The following is a 16902-nucleotide window of genomic DNA, read 5'->3' as shown; positions in this document are numbered from 1 at the left end:
ATGGCACAATGTTATGTAATTAATCATGCCATTCTTCCCTATTCATTTCAATTAAAAGGAAACATAATACTTTTTTGGGGGGGTGGGGGGGGAGAAAACACCATCACTTACATATCATCGCATATCATCTGTGGACTGAAAACGACAGCAACAGATTTGCTGCAGTGATTTCCTTTCCAGACATGGGATGAATAAGTGCGCACCAGCAATGTCTACTGTTTTTATTGGAATACTCTGACATGCCTTCTGGCACATCATGCAAATGTCCTGCCTAGCAGCAGGCACTGATCATTCTGAGAATGAAGTCATATTGTTTTTTCCCCCATAAGGTTTCCATTAATTTCCAAATTTCCCAGGATTTAATTTTGACTGGGTAGTTTATGTGCTTAGAGTTCTCTGGGAAGGTGGAGCAGCCTTGATGATGGAGGTAGATGGTTTGTAATCTGCACCATGGAACACCTGTACACCCACTTCATTTGGGTCATGTTTGCTGTTGGGCAGTGAGCAAGTGTCCTCTTTTCTCATCCATTCACTGCCCTGCCTCCTGTGGCTTTCATTTTTGGGCTCAAGACACTCTGTACATCGTTTTCCAACGAGGTAGAAGGCCTCAACAAGGCCGAGGAGGATGCAAACACAGGTAGTGATGACCATGAAAAGGGTGAAGATGTTCTTCTCTGTGGGCCTGGCTATGAAGCAGTCTACAACATTGGGACAAGGTTCGAGGGAGCATTTCACCACACTGGGGAGTCTGTAGTTTGGGTACACGTGGTAGAAGATAAAGAGGAATATAATGTCCACAGCAGACTTGAAGATGAGGCTGAAGAAATAGGTCCACCACAAGCCTCCACGCTTCTTGCCAGGAGGATAGCGCAGTGCATAGTCTGCTCCAACCTTCTTCCTATATTTCTCCAGTTTGGCTTCCCGGTAGGCAACATGCATGATTACCAGCAGGGAAGGACAGGTAACCAGAATGAGCTGTAGGGCCCAGAGGCGGATGTGGGAGATTGGGAAGTAATGGTCATAGCAGACATTTGGGCAGCCTGGTTGCTCAGTATTGCAGTCAAAGTCCTTCTGGTCATCTCCCCAAACCTTCTCTGCTGCCACTATGTAGACTAGAAGCCGGAAGATGAAGACCACTGAGAGCCAAATACGTCCAAAGGCTGTGGAATATTTGTTTGCCCCGCTCAGGAGCCCTTGAAAGACTCCCCAGTTCATGGCCTCTGGTTTCTACTTAAAATACCTGAAAAGAAATAAGATGATGGAGTTAGAAATGCTATATGTGTCTATGTATGTCTAGCAAAGCAACCTCTAAATCAGGTGTGTGGGACCTGTGTTGCTGAACTACAACTCCCATAATTCCTGGCCATTGGCCATGGTTGCTGGGGCTGATGGGAGTTGTAGCAACATCTGAAGGGTCAAAGGTTCTCCACCCCTTTTTAAAGTTGTCAACAACACCTTGCTGCTAGTCCTGAATCACATCAAAGAGATGGAAAGAACCAAAAAGAACTGAAGCTTCCCTTAACTTTCAGTCTTGCCATTTCATGTACAGGCTCCATTGTCTTTCCATATCCATTCTGCCATGCCTACCCAATTTGATCTCCCCTTCTGAAGGTTCTTATCAGGTCACAGTAAAAGTCATAATTCCATCTATATCTATATATCTATATTATCTATATTATCTATATTATCTATATCATCTATATCTATATCTATATCTATATCTATATCTATAACATCTATATCTATATCTATAACATCTATATCTATATCATCATCTCAACTATAATGGTGTGACTTTGCAATCAGGGACTTTGGATGTGCTGAATTATGATCATCCCTTACAGCAACAGAATGAAGTTAAAATTATAAAATCAGACTTCAGTTAAATGCCTGCTACGATAAAAAGCAGGATTAATGTCTCTCTTGTATCTGCCACCAGTCACCCTTGCTTGAAAAGTGTGTGTCCATGAGCTTCACCTAGTTGTTTCCCCCCCAAGCTTTCTCAGAAAAACAAACAAATAAGACTGCATTGTGAATATTTCCCAGAAAGGTTCAGAAGAAATGAATGGCTTGTAAGGCAAGCTGAGGGAACTTGGCCCACCACTAATCACAGCATGTAGAACTTTCTGGGCTCAGCTATGCCCCTCTCCTCACCACAAAGCACAATTGATTTAAGATCCAGGGCTAGAAAACACCTATAGCAATTTATGGACCTAATAGTTTTCTCTGGTCCATGGGGCCACGAAGAGTCGGACACAACTAAACGACTAAACAACAACAATAGTTTTCAAAATCCATTCATTCCACTCTCCCACACCATGTGCCTCTCACCCAGAGGATTGCGTGTTTCAACCAATCTTGCTACATGTTCTTACAGGCCAGGAAATAACTCATATACAACCCACCCTACCCTCATCTCCCTAAGAAGGAAGAAGTGCTACTGGAAGGAAAGAGTCTCCAGGTTTTCTGCAATGTGTAACAGGTGTATGTGTGTGATGAAGGTGCCTAACATTGATCATTGATGAGAATAATGGTGTTGCAAGTTCTCAAGAGTGTCTCCATTTTGTTCTGCTGTGAAACATTGGGTACTTGGCATCTCACAGGGCACTGATTTACATAGATGGTTTGCAATATATGGCGATTTACATAGTTTCATAGTTTGATGCAAATATAGGAAGAAGTACAATTAAGCATAAATACAATATATTTTGTCACATATTATGGTGCTGGAGGACACTCTTGAGAGTCCCACAGACTTCAAGAAGATCAAACCTATCCATTCTGATTGAAATCAGCCCTGAGTGCTCACTGGAAGGGCAGATCCTGAAGCTGAGGCTCCAATACTTTGGCCACCTCATGAGAAGAGAAGACTCCCTGGAAAAGACCCTGATGTCAGGAAAGATTGAGGGCACAAGGAGAAGGGGACGACAGAGGACGAGATGGTTGGACAGTGTTCTCGAAGCTACCAGCATGAGTTTGACCAAACTGCTGGAGGCAGTGGAAGACAGGAGTGCCTGGCGTGTTCTGGTCCATGGGGTCACGAAGAATCGGACACGACTAAATGACTAAACAACAACAACAAAGGAAGGCTGTGACTAAGTGACCTATATGTCTGCTCAAATGACTGTCTGCCTCCTCACTATTGATGGACAACTTCAAGACCTTTGTTTTCCCTTCTTAGGGTTTCATTACTTGGACTTGGACCAGGTAGCCCTTCAAACTGGGGATGTCCTCTATAATGTTAGGACACGTGGCAACATTATCATCTCAGGAACATGGGGCTGACAATTTCTGGATCCTTAATAGAAGTGTTCTGGTACAGGGCAGTTATCTGGAAGAGAAGCCGGGGGCAGAGTACATTGATTTTTGGTGAATCTGAGGTGGAACCCAACAGATTTTGGCAGAACGTCCAAAGTAGAGTTGCATCTGCTGTCAACATGAATGCATGTGCTTATATGTAGTGGAGGAGTACCACCATATGAGGTCTCACATCAACTGATACAAACAAAAAATAAGTTTGCCACCAGGGGTGTGTTTCAGCTCTGTGTATATCTCAATTAACGAGGCAGAGTTGGGGAATTATTTCACATTTCAATGTTGGACAAAATGAGGGACTCCCCACCCACTGGAGTATCTCTCTTGCTTCAGGTTTCCCCTGTATTTTCTGAGAAACAAAGCCAAGCTGAACAATGAGAGCTTGAGAGGGCAGGACTGGAGAGGTGCAGGGAATCTTTCACTTTGACAGAAAGCTCTACCTTTTAGTCACAGTGAATTATGTTCCTGGTGAACTCCAATCACAATAATTGGATGTGTGTTAAGTGAACATGAATTTTAGCTGTTAAAGTAGGGAAGATGCTGTGCAGGTAAACTACTTGGGTGGCCTGGTAGTTACTGAGTCATTTCTCTCTCTCTAACAATTAAAATAACAGAACTCTATTTTATTCACAGTGAGAAAATGTTGACTTTTCCATTTTTTAAAAAATAATGAAGGTAAAATCACCCAGTGCAATAACTCTGAGCTAGGATAGCTTAGTTGGTACAGAATGAGACTCTTAATCTCAAAGTCATGGGTTTGAACCCCATGGTGGGTGAAGGATTCCTGTATTGGACTAGATTACCCTTGTGGTCCCTTCCAATTCTACAGTTCTGTGATTACCCCTGGAACTATTTGTCAGAGTTTTGGTGGGTATCTAAACTGAGTGCCCCTCCCCCCAAAACTAAGGCTGTGTGTGATTTCTGTTCCTTCCTCCAATGCCTGTCCTGACAGGAGAACCACTCACCTATCTTTCTGAAATTTGGCAAGCTTCATCCCTTCAGAAGGGGAGACCATGTCTGCAATCTGCATCCAATTCTGGCAGAAAATAAACAATTTAGAGACACTTTAAAAAAATAAAATAAAGGTTCCCTGCACAAAAACTCCTGGCTGGATCTGAATGACAATTGGCAGGCTTAATCCACTCAGGAGGGGCTCCTTTGATTGTAAATTTCACCCACATATGTGAAAAGATTTGCTTGCTTATTTGTTTTTTGTTTCCAGATTCTCTGTAAAAGTCAATGGAGGCAAAACAAAGTTTCAGATTTAACATAAAGGATTTGGGGCCAAATAACAAATTGTATTGGAAGAGCACAGAATAGATCTGAAAAAGATTGGGCTGCTTACGAATGCTACAGATTTAGATACAAGGTGAATGTTGTGGTCACTACACAACTCTACTTACCACCTCAGTAAATGACAAGATAACATTAAAACTGATGTTTCCCTCTCCTTTAAGAATCCCTTATAGAAAATCACAGGGTGAGAGACCGGGAAGTGGAAACAAAATATGTCTTTACAAAATGATTCATCTTTAATCCATAAAATCAGCCAAGGTTTACTAATTCATCACAGACCTAGCACAAAGACCACAGCATAAGAATTTCCATGCTAGAGCAAACAGAATTTCCATTTCCAGAACTTGTTTCCAACCACAGCCAAGCTTAGGCCTCCGGATGCTCAAAAGCAGGGTGAGATGGTGGTTTTCTGCCCTCATGTTAGGAGGGACAAATCTGTTGATTTTGGCTTCTCTCAGTTCGCCCCATTTCTGCATCAGTTGATAATATTGTTATGAGTTTGGAGTGCCAGACTCCTCTAATCCCCAGATCCAGCAAGTGTTAAAATCTAATTAAGCCAGGCTAGCTTCCTCATGAGGTGATAGCCTGGGTGATGAGCCATTAAGGGGGATTAAGAGGCTCTGTGGGAGATGGCAAATGGGTGGGGCCCCTTGCTCAATTTACAGAGGATGAGAAGGACAAAAGCCAGGGATGAGGCTTCATGTGTGCAGGGATTTGAACTTAACCAGCAAGCTGGAAAGCCAGAGAGGCAGATCTATGCTTGATTTCTGTTTGAATCCAAGGCCGCAGCTATGAGAGAAACAAAACCTTTTTGGTTGATGCTGTGAGCTTCTACATTGTAGGTTCAGGTTGCATACAGTATATGTTTAAATAAACCATATATCATAAAGGCACCAGACTCTCTGCTATGCCTCATTCCCAAAAGGAAACACAGTCTCTTGGTAAGTGCCTGGAACCCCTGGAATCTCGCACCACTTGGAGATTAGGGTGGTATGTAACAATCTATATATCCACATGAACATTTGTAGTTTTAGGTTCACTTCTCTTAATATACTGATTTTTAAATGTGATTTTACCACTGCACATCTTATTACAAACAAGTTTCTCTAATATAATGCATTTTTGTACATTTTTGCGTGGGTGGGTGCAAGAGCTACATCACAAAATTCAGAAAGAATATCTATGTTTTCCTTCACATATTGGTTCAGGAAGTGCAAATTGGGTAGGTTCTGAATGACCTTCTCCTGCATCTCTACTATGGCTGGGCGAGTTATTGATATATCGCCCAGGACCGGTATGAGGGGCAGACTGTGATGGCAGTTTCACTCAGTGGTATATCGCTGGCGAAACTGCCACCGCTCTTGAGACCCCTAGCACTCAGTGTGCTGGGGATGCTGTTAAACTGCTCCCACTCCCCAGCTGAGGAAGCCCCAATCCTTCTCCTGCTTGCATGAGAGCAGGAGGAGGATCTGGGCTCACTCAGTTGGGGGCAGGGTGCTTTCTGCTCCCCTGCTGAGCAGCCCCAATCCTTCTCCTGCTAGCATACAAGCAGGAAAAAGATTTGGGCTCGCACAGTGGGGAGGGGGCGGCGGCGGTGAGCAAGAGGCCTCTTTCTCCAAGGAGGATGTTGCTTGCCACCCCCCTTCCCCTTGGCCAGTGAGGGGGAAGGGAGTCCGGCTGACGGAGCCTCCATTGCAGGACTCCCTCCATCTTGGTCCAGCTTCATTGGCCCCAACTTAAAAAGGCACTGCTGTGAAAGAGCCTGAGCTCCCATGGTGAGAGCTGCAGCAGTTTCACCCAGCGCCACAAGGGCTGGGGCCAATGCAGCTTTTTCAACATTGTGGCATATCGCCAAACTGCGATGTTTGGCTGGCGATCCACTGCAGTGTTGAAAACCTAATATTGCCCAGCCCTAATCTCTACCTGATGTGCTTCACTATTCAGAGTTATATGATTATTGCTCCAGATAGCGGTTCCCTGGAACTATCATGCGTGTTACGCATCAATAGACCTCTCTTCTGTGATTCTGTCTAATCTGCTTTTTATCAAATGTGTTATATTGTAAAACTCAGTGGAAAAGCATATACTTTGATGTCAGACATATCTGGTGTCCCAAAATAGGGCTGGGCAAATTCTTGTCTTAAACCTTAAGAGAACTGCTGGGTAGACAATACAGTGGTACCTCTGGTTACAAAGTTACATAATTCCTTCTGGAGGTCCGTTCTTAAGCTGAAACCATTCTTATCCTGAGGCACGCTTTCGCTAATGCGGCCTCCTGCTGCGCGTGCGCATCCAGTGCGCTATTTCTGTTTGCAACCTGGGCCAAAGTTCGCAACCAGGAGCAGCTACCTCTGGATTAGCAGAGCTCGTAACCTGAAGTATTCATAACCAGAAGCATTCACAACCAGAGGTACCACTGTACAGAATTATACTGAGTCAGACCACTGGCCCATCTAAGGAAGCTTCAGATTCTCATGCTTTGTAAATGAATGGATGAATGATACAATGCAGGGCAGTACATCAAGGCTGGGGAGCATGTGGCCTTTCAGATATTGCTGGACCACAACTTCCATCAGCCCCAGCATGGCCAATGGTCAAGAATGGTCAGTCTAGCAACACCCAGAGGACACTACTTTCCCCACTCCTGTGTTAAATGATTAAGGAGAGAAATAATGGACATGGAAGAATCAGCAGAAGACCTGGGAGGACATTGGCGGAGAGGGAAGGGTGTGTGTGTGGTCATTGCTTGGAATTGCTGTTGTGTGATCTCTGTGTGATCACTTTGTTCACTCTCATCTTTCAGCACCAGGCAAAAAAACATTCCTCCATTCCCAGGCCTTTGGCTAATTAAACATGGCCTTTTAAACTGCATCGGGCATGTGTGTTTATGTGTGTGTATGTGTTATTGTTTTTGTTTGTTATTGCAGTATGCATTTTTCTGTTTTCCTATTGTAAACCACCCTGTGATCTTTGGCTGAAGGGTGGCATAGAAATTTAATAAAACAATCATAATCATAATAATTATACAACATTTATAAAGCACCTACGTTTGGTGATGAATTTAAATGTAATCGCTAAGAACATAATGAATATTCCAGTGCGGTAGCACCTACTCCCTGCAACTCCCTGCCTCTTAATATTAGGCAGGCATCTTAGCTGTAGTGGTTTCAATGCATGATAAACACTTTTCTTGTTTGGGCAAGCTTACCCTGACATGTAATTTCATTAGGTACTTTTCTTTTTTAAAAAACCGATTTTATCTATATTTTAATAAAATCTTATTTTACTTGCTTTGTAAAGTTTGCTTTTATCAGTATTTCCCCATTAATTCTTTATTTTGTTTTATGTAAACCATTCTGAGGTTTCTGTTGATTAATTAGTTGATAAATCTTGTTAAATAACATAAGAAGAATCCTGCTGGATCACACCCACATTGGCCAAATGGCCAATTTATTTATGAAACACCTAAGTTGTCCATTCTGCTTTACTTTGTGAAAGCCGTTTTATTGGAGATCCCGCCCTCTCTTGTCTCCCTATTTGCTTTACACATTTTTTTAAAGCTTAAGAGACTTGACTGCCATCTTCATCGCTCTCCAGTCCTATCAGGCTTTTCTTCGTGTGTTGGCATCCCAGTCCAACTCTACAACTTCTTCTGTGCTATTACATGACGCTATGTATCTCTTATCCAAGAACACAAGATTGCTTGCATGAAGGGATGGTAGAAAAAACTGTTCACATGTTAATGCACATCTGAAATAATATGCAAACTGGAATACAGTTCTCCCCTTCAAAATTTCTCCATACTTCTCCATATTTTGATTCAGAACTTCAAACAAACAGTGCATTAAATATGTGCATATTAGCACAAAAGAAGACTAAAGAGTGCAGTAATGAAAATGACATGCAAAAATAGAGGAAATTTAAAGAAAATTACTTGCTAAAATGCACATACTAGGCAAAATTGTGCGCATCTCTTTTTTTGCCCCTTCACAAATACTTTAGATGCCAAAATTGACTGTTAACTGGTTAGATCAGGTGTGGGGAATCTCTAGCCCTCCTGATGTTGATGGACTACAACTCCCATTATCCATGACCCCTGGACATGCTTGCTGGGGCTGTTGGGAACTGGAGTCCAACATCAGCTGGATGGCCATTTTTGCACACTCAGTCCTGAAGGATGTGCCTTGAGAGATTGTGCTGAGGACATAAGACGTGCAGTTTCATGACTATGCCCCTATCCAAATCTATTTCCTTCTTTTGCAAATAGTTTCATCAGACAAAGGCGAGTAGTTGCCAGGTACAGCCTAACAACCACAATTAATGGAACGAGGTGGCAGTGGGAATGAGTCATGCACTCTGTCTGCATCATCTGGGTCAGCATCCCCTCCTACTCTTCCCACAGTAGGTGAATCAGATGAACCAACAGGATCTTCAAGTCAGAATCCCTCTATGTCCCTCTCTGGTCCAAGAAACAAAATATTAGTGATAAACCATAACAACCAAAAGTGCTGTAGTTAGACAGATGGACCAAGCTTCCCATTTCTATTTCTCAGTTTCCCAAGTTCTCCACACTTCCTCATCAGTTTGCAATATATTATTATTTTTAAATAAAAAATTCCTCACGACTCTGGAGTTGCTTTACATCTTGCTTTACTGACTGAGGGAGCTCATGTTTGTCTGCAGACAGTTTTTCCTGGTAATGTGGCCCGCATGACTAAGCCGCTTCTGGCAAAACCAGAGCACCGCATGGAAACGCCATTTACCTTCCCACTGGAGTGGTACCTATTTATCTACTTGCACTTTGACATGCTTTCGAACTGCTAGGTTGGCAGGAGCTGGGACCAAGCAACGAGAGCTCAACCTGTCACGGGGATTCGAACCGCAAGCCCTAGGCTCAGTGGTTTACACCACAGCGCCACCCGCATCCAGACACACACACAAACATGTTTATTTCCACTAATATGTAGATTTCTATGCACACTTTACTTTAGCACATGCATTGCATGGTGCTGCAAAATCTGCAGAAGTGTGAATTTCAAAGGATGGCTGCATTCCAGTTTGCATATTGTTTCAGAAAGTGCAAACGAGTTTGCCTTTAAATGATAACAGAATCAAATTTCTCCCCAAATGTTCACATTTGGGAAAAGACAGAAGCCTGAGCAATAGCCACCATTTAGTGGCCTCTGCCCTACTGAACTGCCAGCACGGGACAATCAAGCCCTGAGGAGAATGAGCCCTTAGGGGAATGAGAAGAAGCACTAACAGCTTCTTCTAAACAACTTGTCTTTTCTGTTCTATTGTAACTTTAAAAACAACAACAAAAAAGGATGCTTATTGTTGTAATAATCTTATATAAATTGCTTTATGAGGCCTGCCTGAAAAGCAGTATACAATTACTGTCAATCAATCAAACAAACAGTCATCTGCAATGAGCATTCTTTGCAAGAATCAACAAACAGAAGCAAAGCAGCAGGATGTCTTATAAAAGTAGCTGAGATCACATCCTGGAATGGGGTGAAGGGAAAGCATCGTAAGTCCTGGGCACAGTCTTCCAAGCAAACTGGGTGCCTAGTTATAGAAGGAAGAGGAGGGAGTGGTTGGCTAATTCAGAATCACTCCCAACTCGAGATACAAACATTGTGTTATGTGTACTTGAGTGTAGTGGTGAACTGGTAGATCACAGAATCAAAGAATTGTGGAGTTGGAAGGGACCTTGTGACTACACAAAGCTTCTGTAGTCCTTCAGCAAACAGGGTTGTAGTGAGAGATGGAGGAGAGATTTATTCAAGTCCCCTTTCTTCAGCAGATAAGAGTTGACTTGAGACTCCTGAAGCTGTGTGTGGGTCACAATACACTTGCCTATAATTTTGAAGTGTAACTTCAGTGTGCTTAAAATGACCCATAAATTTCTCGTTTTTACATTGGAAAAAGTGTACAAAATGTGTGTTTCATGGGAAATGCCGTGAAAAGCATTGGGAAATGGGTGCTTGATGGGTAAAGTGCATCTTACATTAAAAGTGAGAACAAAATGCATACAGTTTGAAAGGGGACTCTTCTGGCCTTCAAAAAAGAAATCCTCACAAAATGGCACATGGCAGGCTCATAATTGAACACCAGCAAAACTGAAGGGGCAGAAAATTATTTGCATTGCAAAAAAATGTGCAATTTTTGAAGAACGCTTGTGTTTTCCACATCAACCCGCAACTTTTTCAATAAAGTGCTAGAAAGTTCACTTTACTTTTGTTACTTTTGTATGTTCAGGGAGATGGGCCAGTATAATGTAGTGGTTAGAGTGTCATACTTGGGAGACCAGAGTACAAATCCCCACCTAGCTGTGGAGCTCACTGGGTGACTTTGGGTCAGCTACTGTATCTCTTAGCCTAACACAGGGCTGTTGTAAATATTAAATGGGAAGGGGGAAACCATTGATGTCGTCTTGAGCTTCTTGGTGTAAAGTTGGGATGTAAATAAGGAATATGTACACATTTTACAGTAAAATACAAATTTTAACCTAAAATACAAACTTTTGTATGCATTTTGCTACTTTTCTTAAGCCAAGAACTGGGTCCCAAAACTTTGAGAAATGTGAAAACCTAAGGATGGCTGATTTCTGATCCATATATTAACCTGGACAGTGTAAATTAGGTTGTTTTGCTTAAAATGCATATAGTGAAATAGTTGAGCACCCCAAATTCCAGTCACCTTTTTGTACAATATGTAGGCGGAATGCAATTAAGCCAAGGATGAAGTTTCCTACATGGCTGATTCAGCTTTTCAATCCAGGAGGTCATTCCCTGAAGGATGGGAAGTGACATATTCTGGGAGGCAAAAGAGGTGACACGAGATTTTAAGTACCCATCTCATGTCTGGACAGTTCCAGCACCCGTCTTCTTGTCATTTCCTCAAGGTGCCCTGTGGGCAAAATGGTGCTGTCATGTGTTTGGAGAGGAACAGGTGTGCTTTGTGGAAAACAGCACATAGGCCTTCACCCTGCATTACCTATCACATTATTTGAGGGGAAATAGATATGGGGTTGATGGAAATAGTGGAATCTGGGTGCTCCAAACCCTACCATGTGGCACACAGCATTAGAAAGAACATTCAATGGAGCTGGTACTTGCAAGAAACATTGGAGAATAGAAAGGTGTATTGCCATGGCAGAACCTACATGCTGGCCATTATGCAGACCCTCCTGTTACAGTAGAAGGGATAGTGTGGTGCAGTGGTTAGAAGACTAGGATCTTGGAGACCTGGGTTCAAAACCCCACTTGGCCATGGTGGCATAGCTGTCAACTTTTCCCTTTTCTTGCAAGGAATCCTATTCGGAATAAGGGAATTTCCCTTAGAAAAAGGGAAACGTTGACAGCTATGCATGGTGGTTACAGATCGGCAGCCAGTGTAGATCTTTGAGAAGAGGTGTAGCATGTTTGTAGGATCTCACTACTCTCCGCAATCATACTGCAGCATTCTGCACTGACTGCAGATTCTGGCCCAAGTGCAAGGGAAGCCCCACATACATTGTGCATGCTATGTTTTGGAAGGAAATAAGGACAGGAGTGGTGCACCATTATAGCTGATAGAAACAAGGGTGAGATATCATCCAACACTTCACATATGCCAATAGGGAGCTGCATGTGAGTCACACCCCTAATCTCATACCAAGGCCAGGATCTTGCCTGACACTTGCCTCAGTTCCTCTTTTGTACATTGCTGAAGCATTTGTACACTTTATTTCTTAACTCAGCCATAGCCTGTTCTGCATCAAATTATGTATAGGGAGAGCAGTTGCTCTTCCCCTTAAAATTTTATTCAAAGACATTTATTTGTCTTCTATCTGTTACAAAAAGTTAAAAATGCACCTTAGTGCAGGGATGGGGAACCTGTTATCCCCCCAGATGTTGTTGGACTCCAACTCCCAGCAGCCTCAGCTTGCATGGCCAATGGCCAGGGAAGAAGGAATTTTAGTTAAGAGCATCTGGAGGCCAAAGAAGCCTGTTTGTGCATAGCACATTGACTTAATGTTCATGCACATGCATTTATATACATGTGCAACAGCGATTCATTCACCTCTCCACTCCAATATTTAGCTCAGGGGAGGAAGCTGAATTGTGAAAGAGGACAACCCAGTGCTTGGAACAAACTAGTTCAGCTGAACAAAGTTCACAGTTCAAAAATCTCTGGACTACAACTGAAGGTAATTCATTGGTGAACTAAAAGTCAATTAAATTCATTTTGGGGCAGAACTTTGAATGATTTCTACTTCATCTTCACGTTCATGCTCTTCCCCCAGCAGCAGGAGGTCTGGACTCTTATTTTTCATTTTAAAAACAGTAAGTAAATCAGATATTGATAAAGTTAGAAAGCAAAACATTGAGGCAATGCTTTAGGGCTTATTAGGCAGATATACAGGTGCTGCTATTGTTAAGGATGTTTAGTCATTTAATCACTGTTGCTAAACAATCAGAAGGAAGGAATGTAAGGCACTTCCTGTATCTTCCCTGCTGGAGAGATCCACTCTCTTCCAACAGGAGTAGCTTGCACAGGAAAATACAGGTACAGGAAAAAAGAGAATGATGCCATGTGCCTTTAATAGCAGTGTAACTGGCACAAATTAAACAGGGCAAGCATTTGCTTTTATGGAAATACAATAATAAAGAACACTTCATCTGTTGACCTTCTGTCTGTTTTGGACCCTGTACTTCAGCACAGCACCTTGTAATATTCCGAATGTTGAGGATGAAGTTTTTAAGAACTAGAAAGTTCATTGGAATACAGCTGAACTGAATAGCTTGCTTTGTAAAAAAAAAAGGAACCAGTTCCTTTTAAGTATGAACTTTCCAAGCAGTGGCACAACTCTATCAATTCTCACTTTCAAGATTTGAATAAGGCACCCCTTAAAACCAACAGTGATTTCTCAGGCATAAGTAACAGAGAACTGGGATCGTCCCTTGTAAATAAGTTGGAGCATGTAGGATGACGCTGAAGGTGAGGAGAGAGTGAGAGGTAGGGTTTTGGGTGAGCCAGCTAGTGAGGCATGATGGGTCTGTGGCAGTTCAGACCTTCCCTCATTCTTTCCTTTCCATTGTTGAATATTTCTGGCGTGATGTAACTCTCTTTGGCTTGCATGACATTTTCCCTTTTAATATTTTCTTAAGAATACTTTTCTTATTACTGTGGAGAAGCATTTTTTTTAAATAAAAGGCGGAAGCAGCCCACCTCACCATTCACACTGCACACCTTTCACAAACAGTGAAAGACTCATCTTGTGGATCTGGAGGTGGGAAAGGGTGGGGTGCACAAAATTTGCCGTTTTCCCTACTTCCCAACTCAAGTTGCCAAGGAGGCTACAATTCCCATGCTTCCCAGCATGAAAGGAGCATGCCATTTGAACAGTTACGAGCGACCCTATGGTTTTGAATGTTGTGCTTTTGTTTTCTGACCAGAATTCCACTGGGATCTGCTAGGCACTAATGAACAAGATCTACACTTCCCCACAAGCATCCACAAGCACTGCAAACATGGAAGACATTCCACCACACCCACCCAGCTTACAGAAGAGAATATTACTCATGCATGTTTGTTTGCAAAAATCCAGATGAGACTCTTTGCCGTTTGCATGTTGATACCTTTACAGCCAGTGTAAATTAAAGCATGAGGGGACTAGAGTTTGCAAAGTCCAGTTCCCCTCTCCTGAAATATGTGGGGTTTCTCAGGCTCTCCAAAGAGGAGAAAGTTTTCAGGGCAGCCTCAGTGGCAGCCTGGTCCCACATTGCAAATCTGAGCTCCAGCCCTGAAGCCCTGAAGAGTCATTCCATAGGAACATAGGAAACCACTTCATACTGAGTAAGCCTATTGGTCCAACTTGCATTGTCCATATACTGACTGGCAGCAGGTCTCAAGGATTTCAGAGGGGTGTGTGTGTGTGTGTGTGTTGGGGGTCTCTTTTCCAGCTGTAACTTGAGTTGCTGAGGGTGAAACTTGAGACAAAACCTGCAAGCAAAACATACGCTTTAAGCCTACACTACAACCTTTCCCTGTTCTGCTTTTCCTGCCCCCCTCCCAGCAGCTCAAACTTTTCTCAGCAGGCTAGTTTACATTTTACCCTACAGTGGTGACGGGGGGGAAACCACAAACACGCTTACCTGGTAAGAGTCCTGGCTTCCTCACGGGCCTTTTCCCAGTCTGCTGCTTCCTTCCGAAGCATCAAAAAAATATTTTCGCCAGTTAAGAGCCATCAAAGCTCAGAGGCTCCTCCCGGCACTCTGGGAGTGAGGACAAGGCAGAGGAGGAGGAATCTCCAAAAGAAACATTCCATGGGTGGAGCTTTCTAGCACACTCTTGGTTGCTAGCTGTCAAGGCTGGGGAAAGCAGAGAGCTGTACCAGGTAAACAACAAGGGCCCCCCATCAGACCAGCAATGCAGAATCTGTCAGTCCTAGGATCGCAGGAGGTAGGGATTTTATGGTTAGTCCATTCAGTCCGCTAAAAGAGACCCAAGATTTCACTACTTTTGCAATCGTTTCCCTAACTTGTACAACCCCCCCCATATAATGCACATTTTATCATGCATTTTCCTCCAAACACATTTTTGGGGTAAGCATTGCAAAATTCAGAAAAGCACACTATCTAATTTAAGTGACTTCAAAATGGGTATATTTGAAGAACAGCAAACTAGGTCTGTTTAAAATATGTTTAAAACTGTTTAAAACTAGGTCTCTTTAAAATATGGACCAAATGGAATTCTCCACTCCTGGGGTGCAAGTTCAGTGTTCAAATATTGTGATGAAGTTCCTGGACAAACTTGGGACTGGCTATTGTTTAATACAATGGGGAGCTGTCACAAAATGTTGCAATGCATTCTTCTCACCTAACAGGACAGCTCCTGTTCCATCCATGCTCAACTCCAGCATACTATAAATTGTGAAGGGGTTCAAGAAGACCATTTAACTCCCCGCCCTGTTTCCCAGTTTTCTTTTCTAATTAACACTCCACATGCCCTGGTTTCTAGAGACCACTGAGCATGCTCAATCCTCATTGGGTTTATTTGAAGGGGATGTCATCCTTTTGTATCTCTGCAAACCTTGGAGTTTCCCTGAGATGCTGATATCTCTCTCGCTTCTCTGTGGCCTGTTTTGGTTCATGTTGGCACAGGTGCCTTCTTTTCAGCATTAGGAGGACTGGGGTTTATATCCTGCTTTTCCATTAGCATTGACCCCGCCACCCCAGCAGCCTATAGCAAATAGTTACAACAAGAACAGCAACAGCAACAAGCAAACATGCAATTCAAGTTGCTGGCTTGTTTGATATATAAAGCTCTAAATGGCCAGGGGTCAAGGTTTCCAAGGGATCACCTGTTCACATATGAAACAGCCCCTGCATTAAGATCTTTGGCTGAGGCCAAGCTGCAGGTTCTCTCATGTTAGGAATGGAGTCAGGGCCTTTTCTACACTGACAGCAAAGTTGTGGAGCCCTCTCCTTTCCCCAGCCTTATTTGTTAGGTGGCTATGTTGCTGTCTTTTAAATGAAAAAATTATCATTGAGAGAACAAGCGGTACAGACATTTTGTTAAATAAACAAGCACACTAGAGCTTTAAAGGTTAAGACCCGCACTTTGACTTGCTTATGGTAAGGAAATACAGTGGTACCTCTGGTTACAGATGCTTCAGGTTACAGAGTCTGCTAACACAGAAATAGTACGTCAGGTTAAGAACTTTGCTTCAGGATGAGAACAGAAATCGCGCCGAGGTGGCAGCGGGAGGCCCCATTGGCTAAAGTGGTACCTCAGATTAAGAACAGTTTCAGGTTAAGAACAGACCTCCAGAATGAATAAAGTTCTTAACCTGAGGTACCACTGTAGTAGCTTAGTCAAGAACTTCGCAACTGTCTGTCAATGTATCTCTTCCCATATCAATTTTGAGATTCTCTGGGAGGAGCCACTAGCACCCTTTTCTCCCACACTGCACATCCTCACTTCAACAACACTGTTGGGGAATGTTCTGGGGTGTAGCTACTTCCGGGGATGCACAAACACCTCTGTGTTCCCCTCCAAAAGTGGGAGGGGCTTCCCATGCATTCCAAAGGAATGACTGCCAAAGCCCCGGAGTGCTCTGATGGTGTTTCCTGCTTGGCAGGGGGTTGGACCTGATGGCCCTTGTGGTCTCTTCCAACTCTATGATTCTATGATTCTATGATTCTCCCTACCCTTCCCCACTGGGGCCCTTGTCAGCAGTTGTAGCCATGGGCGGCACTGCTGTTTTTGGCCTGTCAGAAGTAGCTTTGTCCCACTGCTAAA

At 43.1% G+C, this 16902-nt stretch overlaps 1 protein-coding gene across 2 annotated transcripts; it reads right to left on the bottom strand.

The window, feature by feature from the left end:
* Positions 1–323: 323 nt before the first annotated feature.
* On the bottom strand, positions 324–14906 carry LOC309375472 (gap junction beta-5 protein-like). Of its 2 annotated transcripts, XM_081921217.1 has the most exons (3): positions 14754–14898; positions 4281–4351; positions 324–1240 (listed from the first exon to the last, which is right to left on the bottom strand). In XM_081921217.1, exon 3 carries the CDS (start codon positions 1213–1215, stop codon positions 379–381), a length of 837 nt encoding a protein of 278 aa, XP_081777343.1. In that variant the 5' UTR covers positions 1216–1240; positions 4281–4351; positions 14754–14898; the 3' UTR covers positions 324–378. The 2 variants fall into 2 exon arrangements, with proteins under 2 accessions (XP_081777343.1, XP_081777342.1); XM_081921216.1 differs by lacking the exon at positions 4281–4351 and having other exon boundaries at positions 14754–14906.
* Positions 14907–16902: the final 1996 nt, after the last annotated feature.

Source organism: Podarcis melisellensis (assembly GCF_964234715.1).
Source record: "Podarcis melisellensis genome assembly, chromosome: 8".
NCBI lineage: Eukaryota > Metazoa > Chordata > Lepidosauria > Squamata > Lacertidae > Podarcis > Podarcis melisellensis.
Note: the sequence above shows the minus strand (reverse complement) of the source record. Positions and strands in the feature narration are given on the sequence as shown.

Excerpts from the sequence above, each read along its gene's own strand:
- LOC309375472 (XM_081921216.1), bottom strand. The coding sequence starts at position 1,215 with ATGAACTGGGGAGTCTTTCAAGGGCTCCTGAGCGGGGCAAACAAATAT.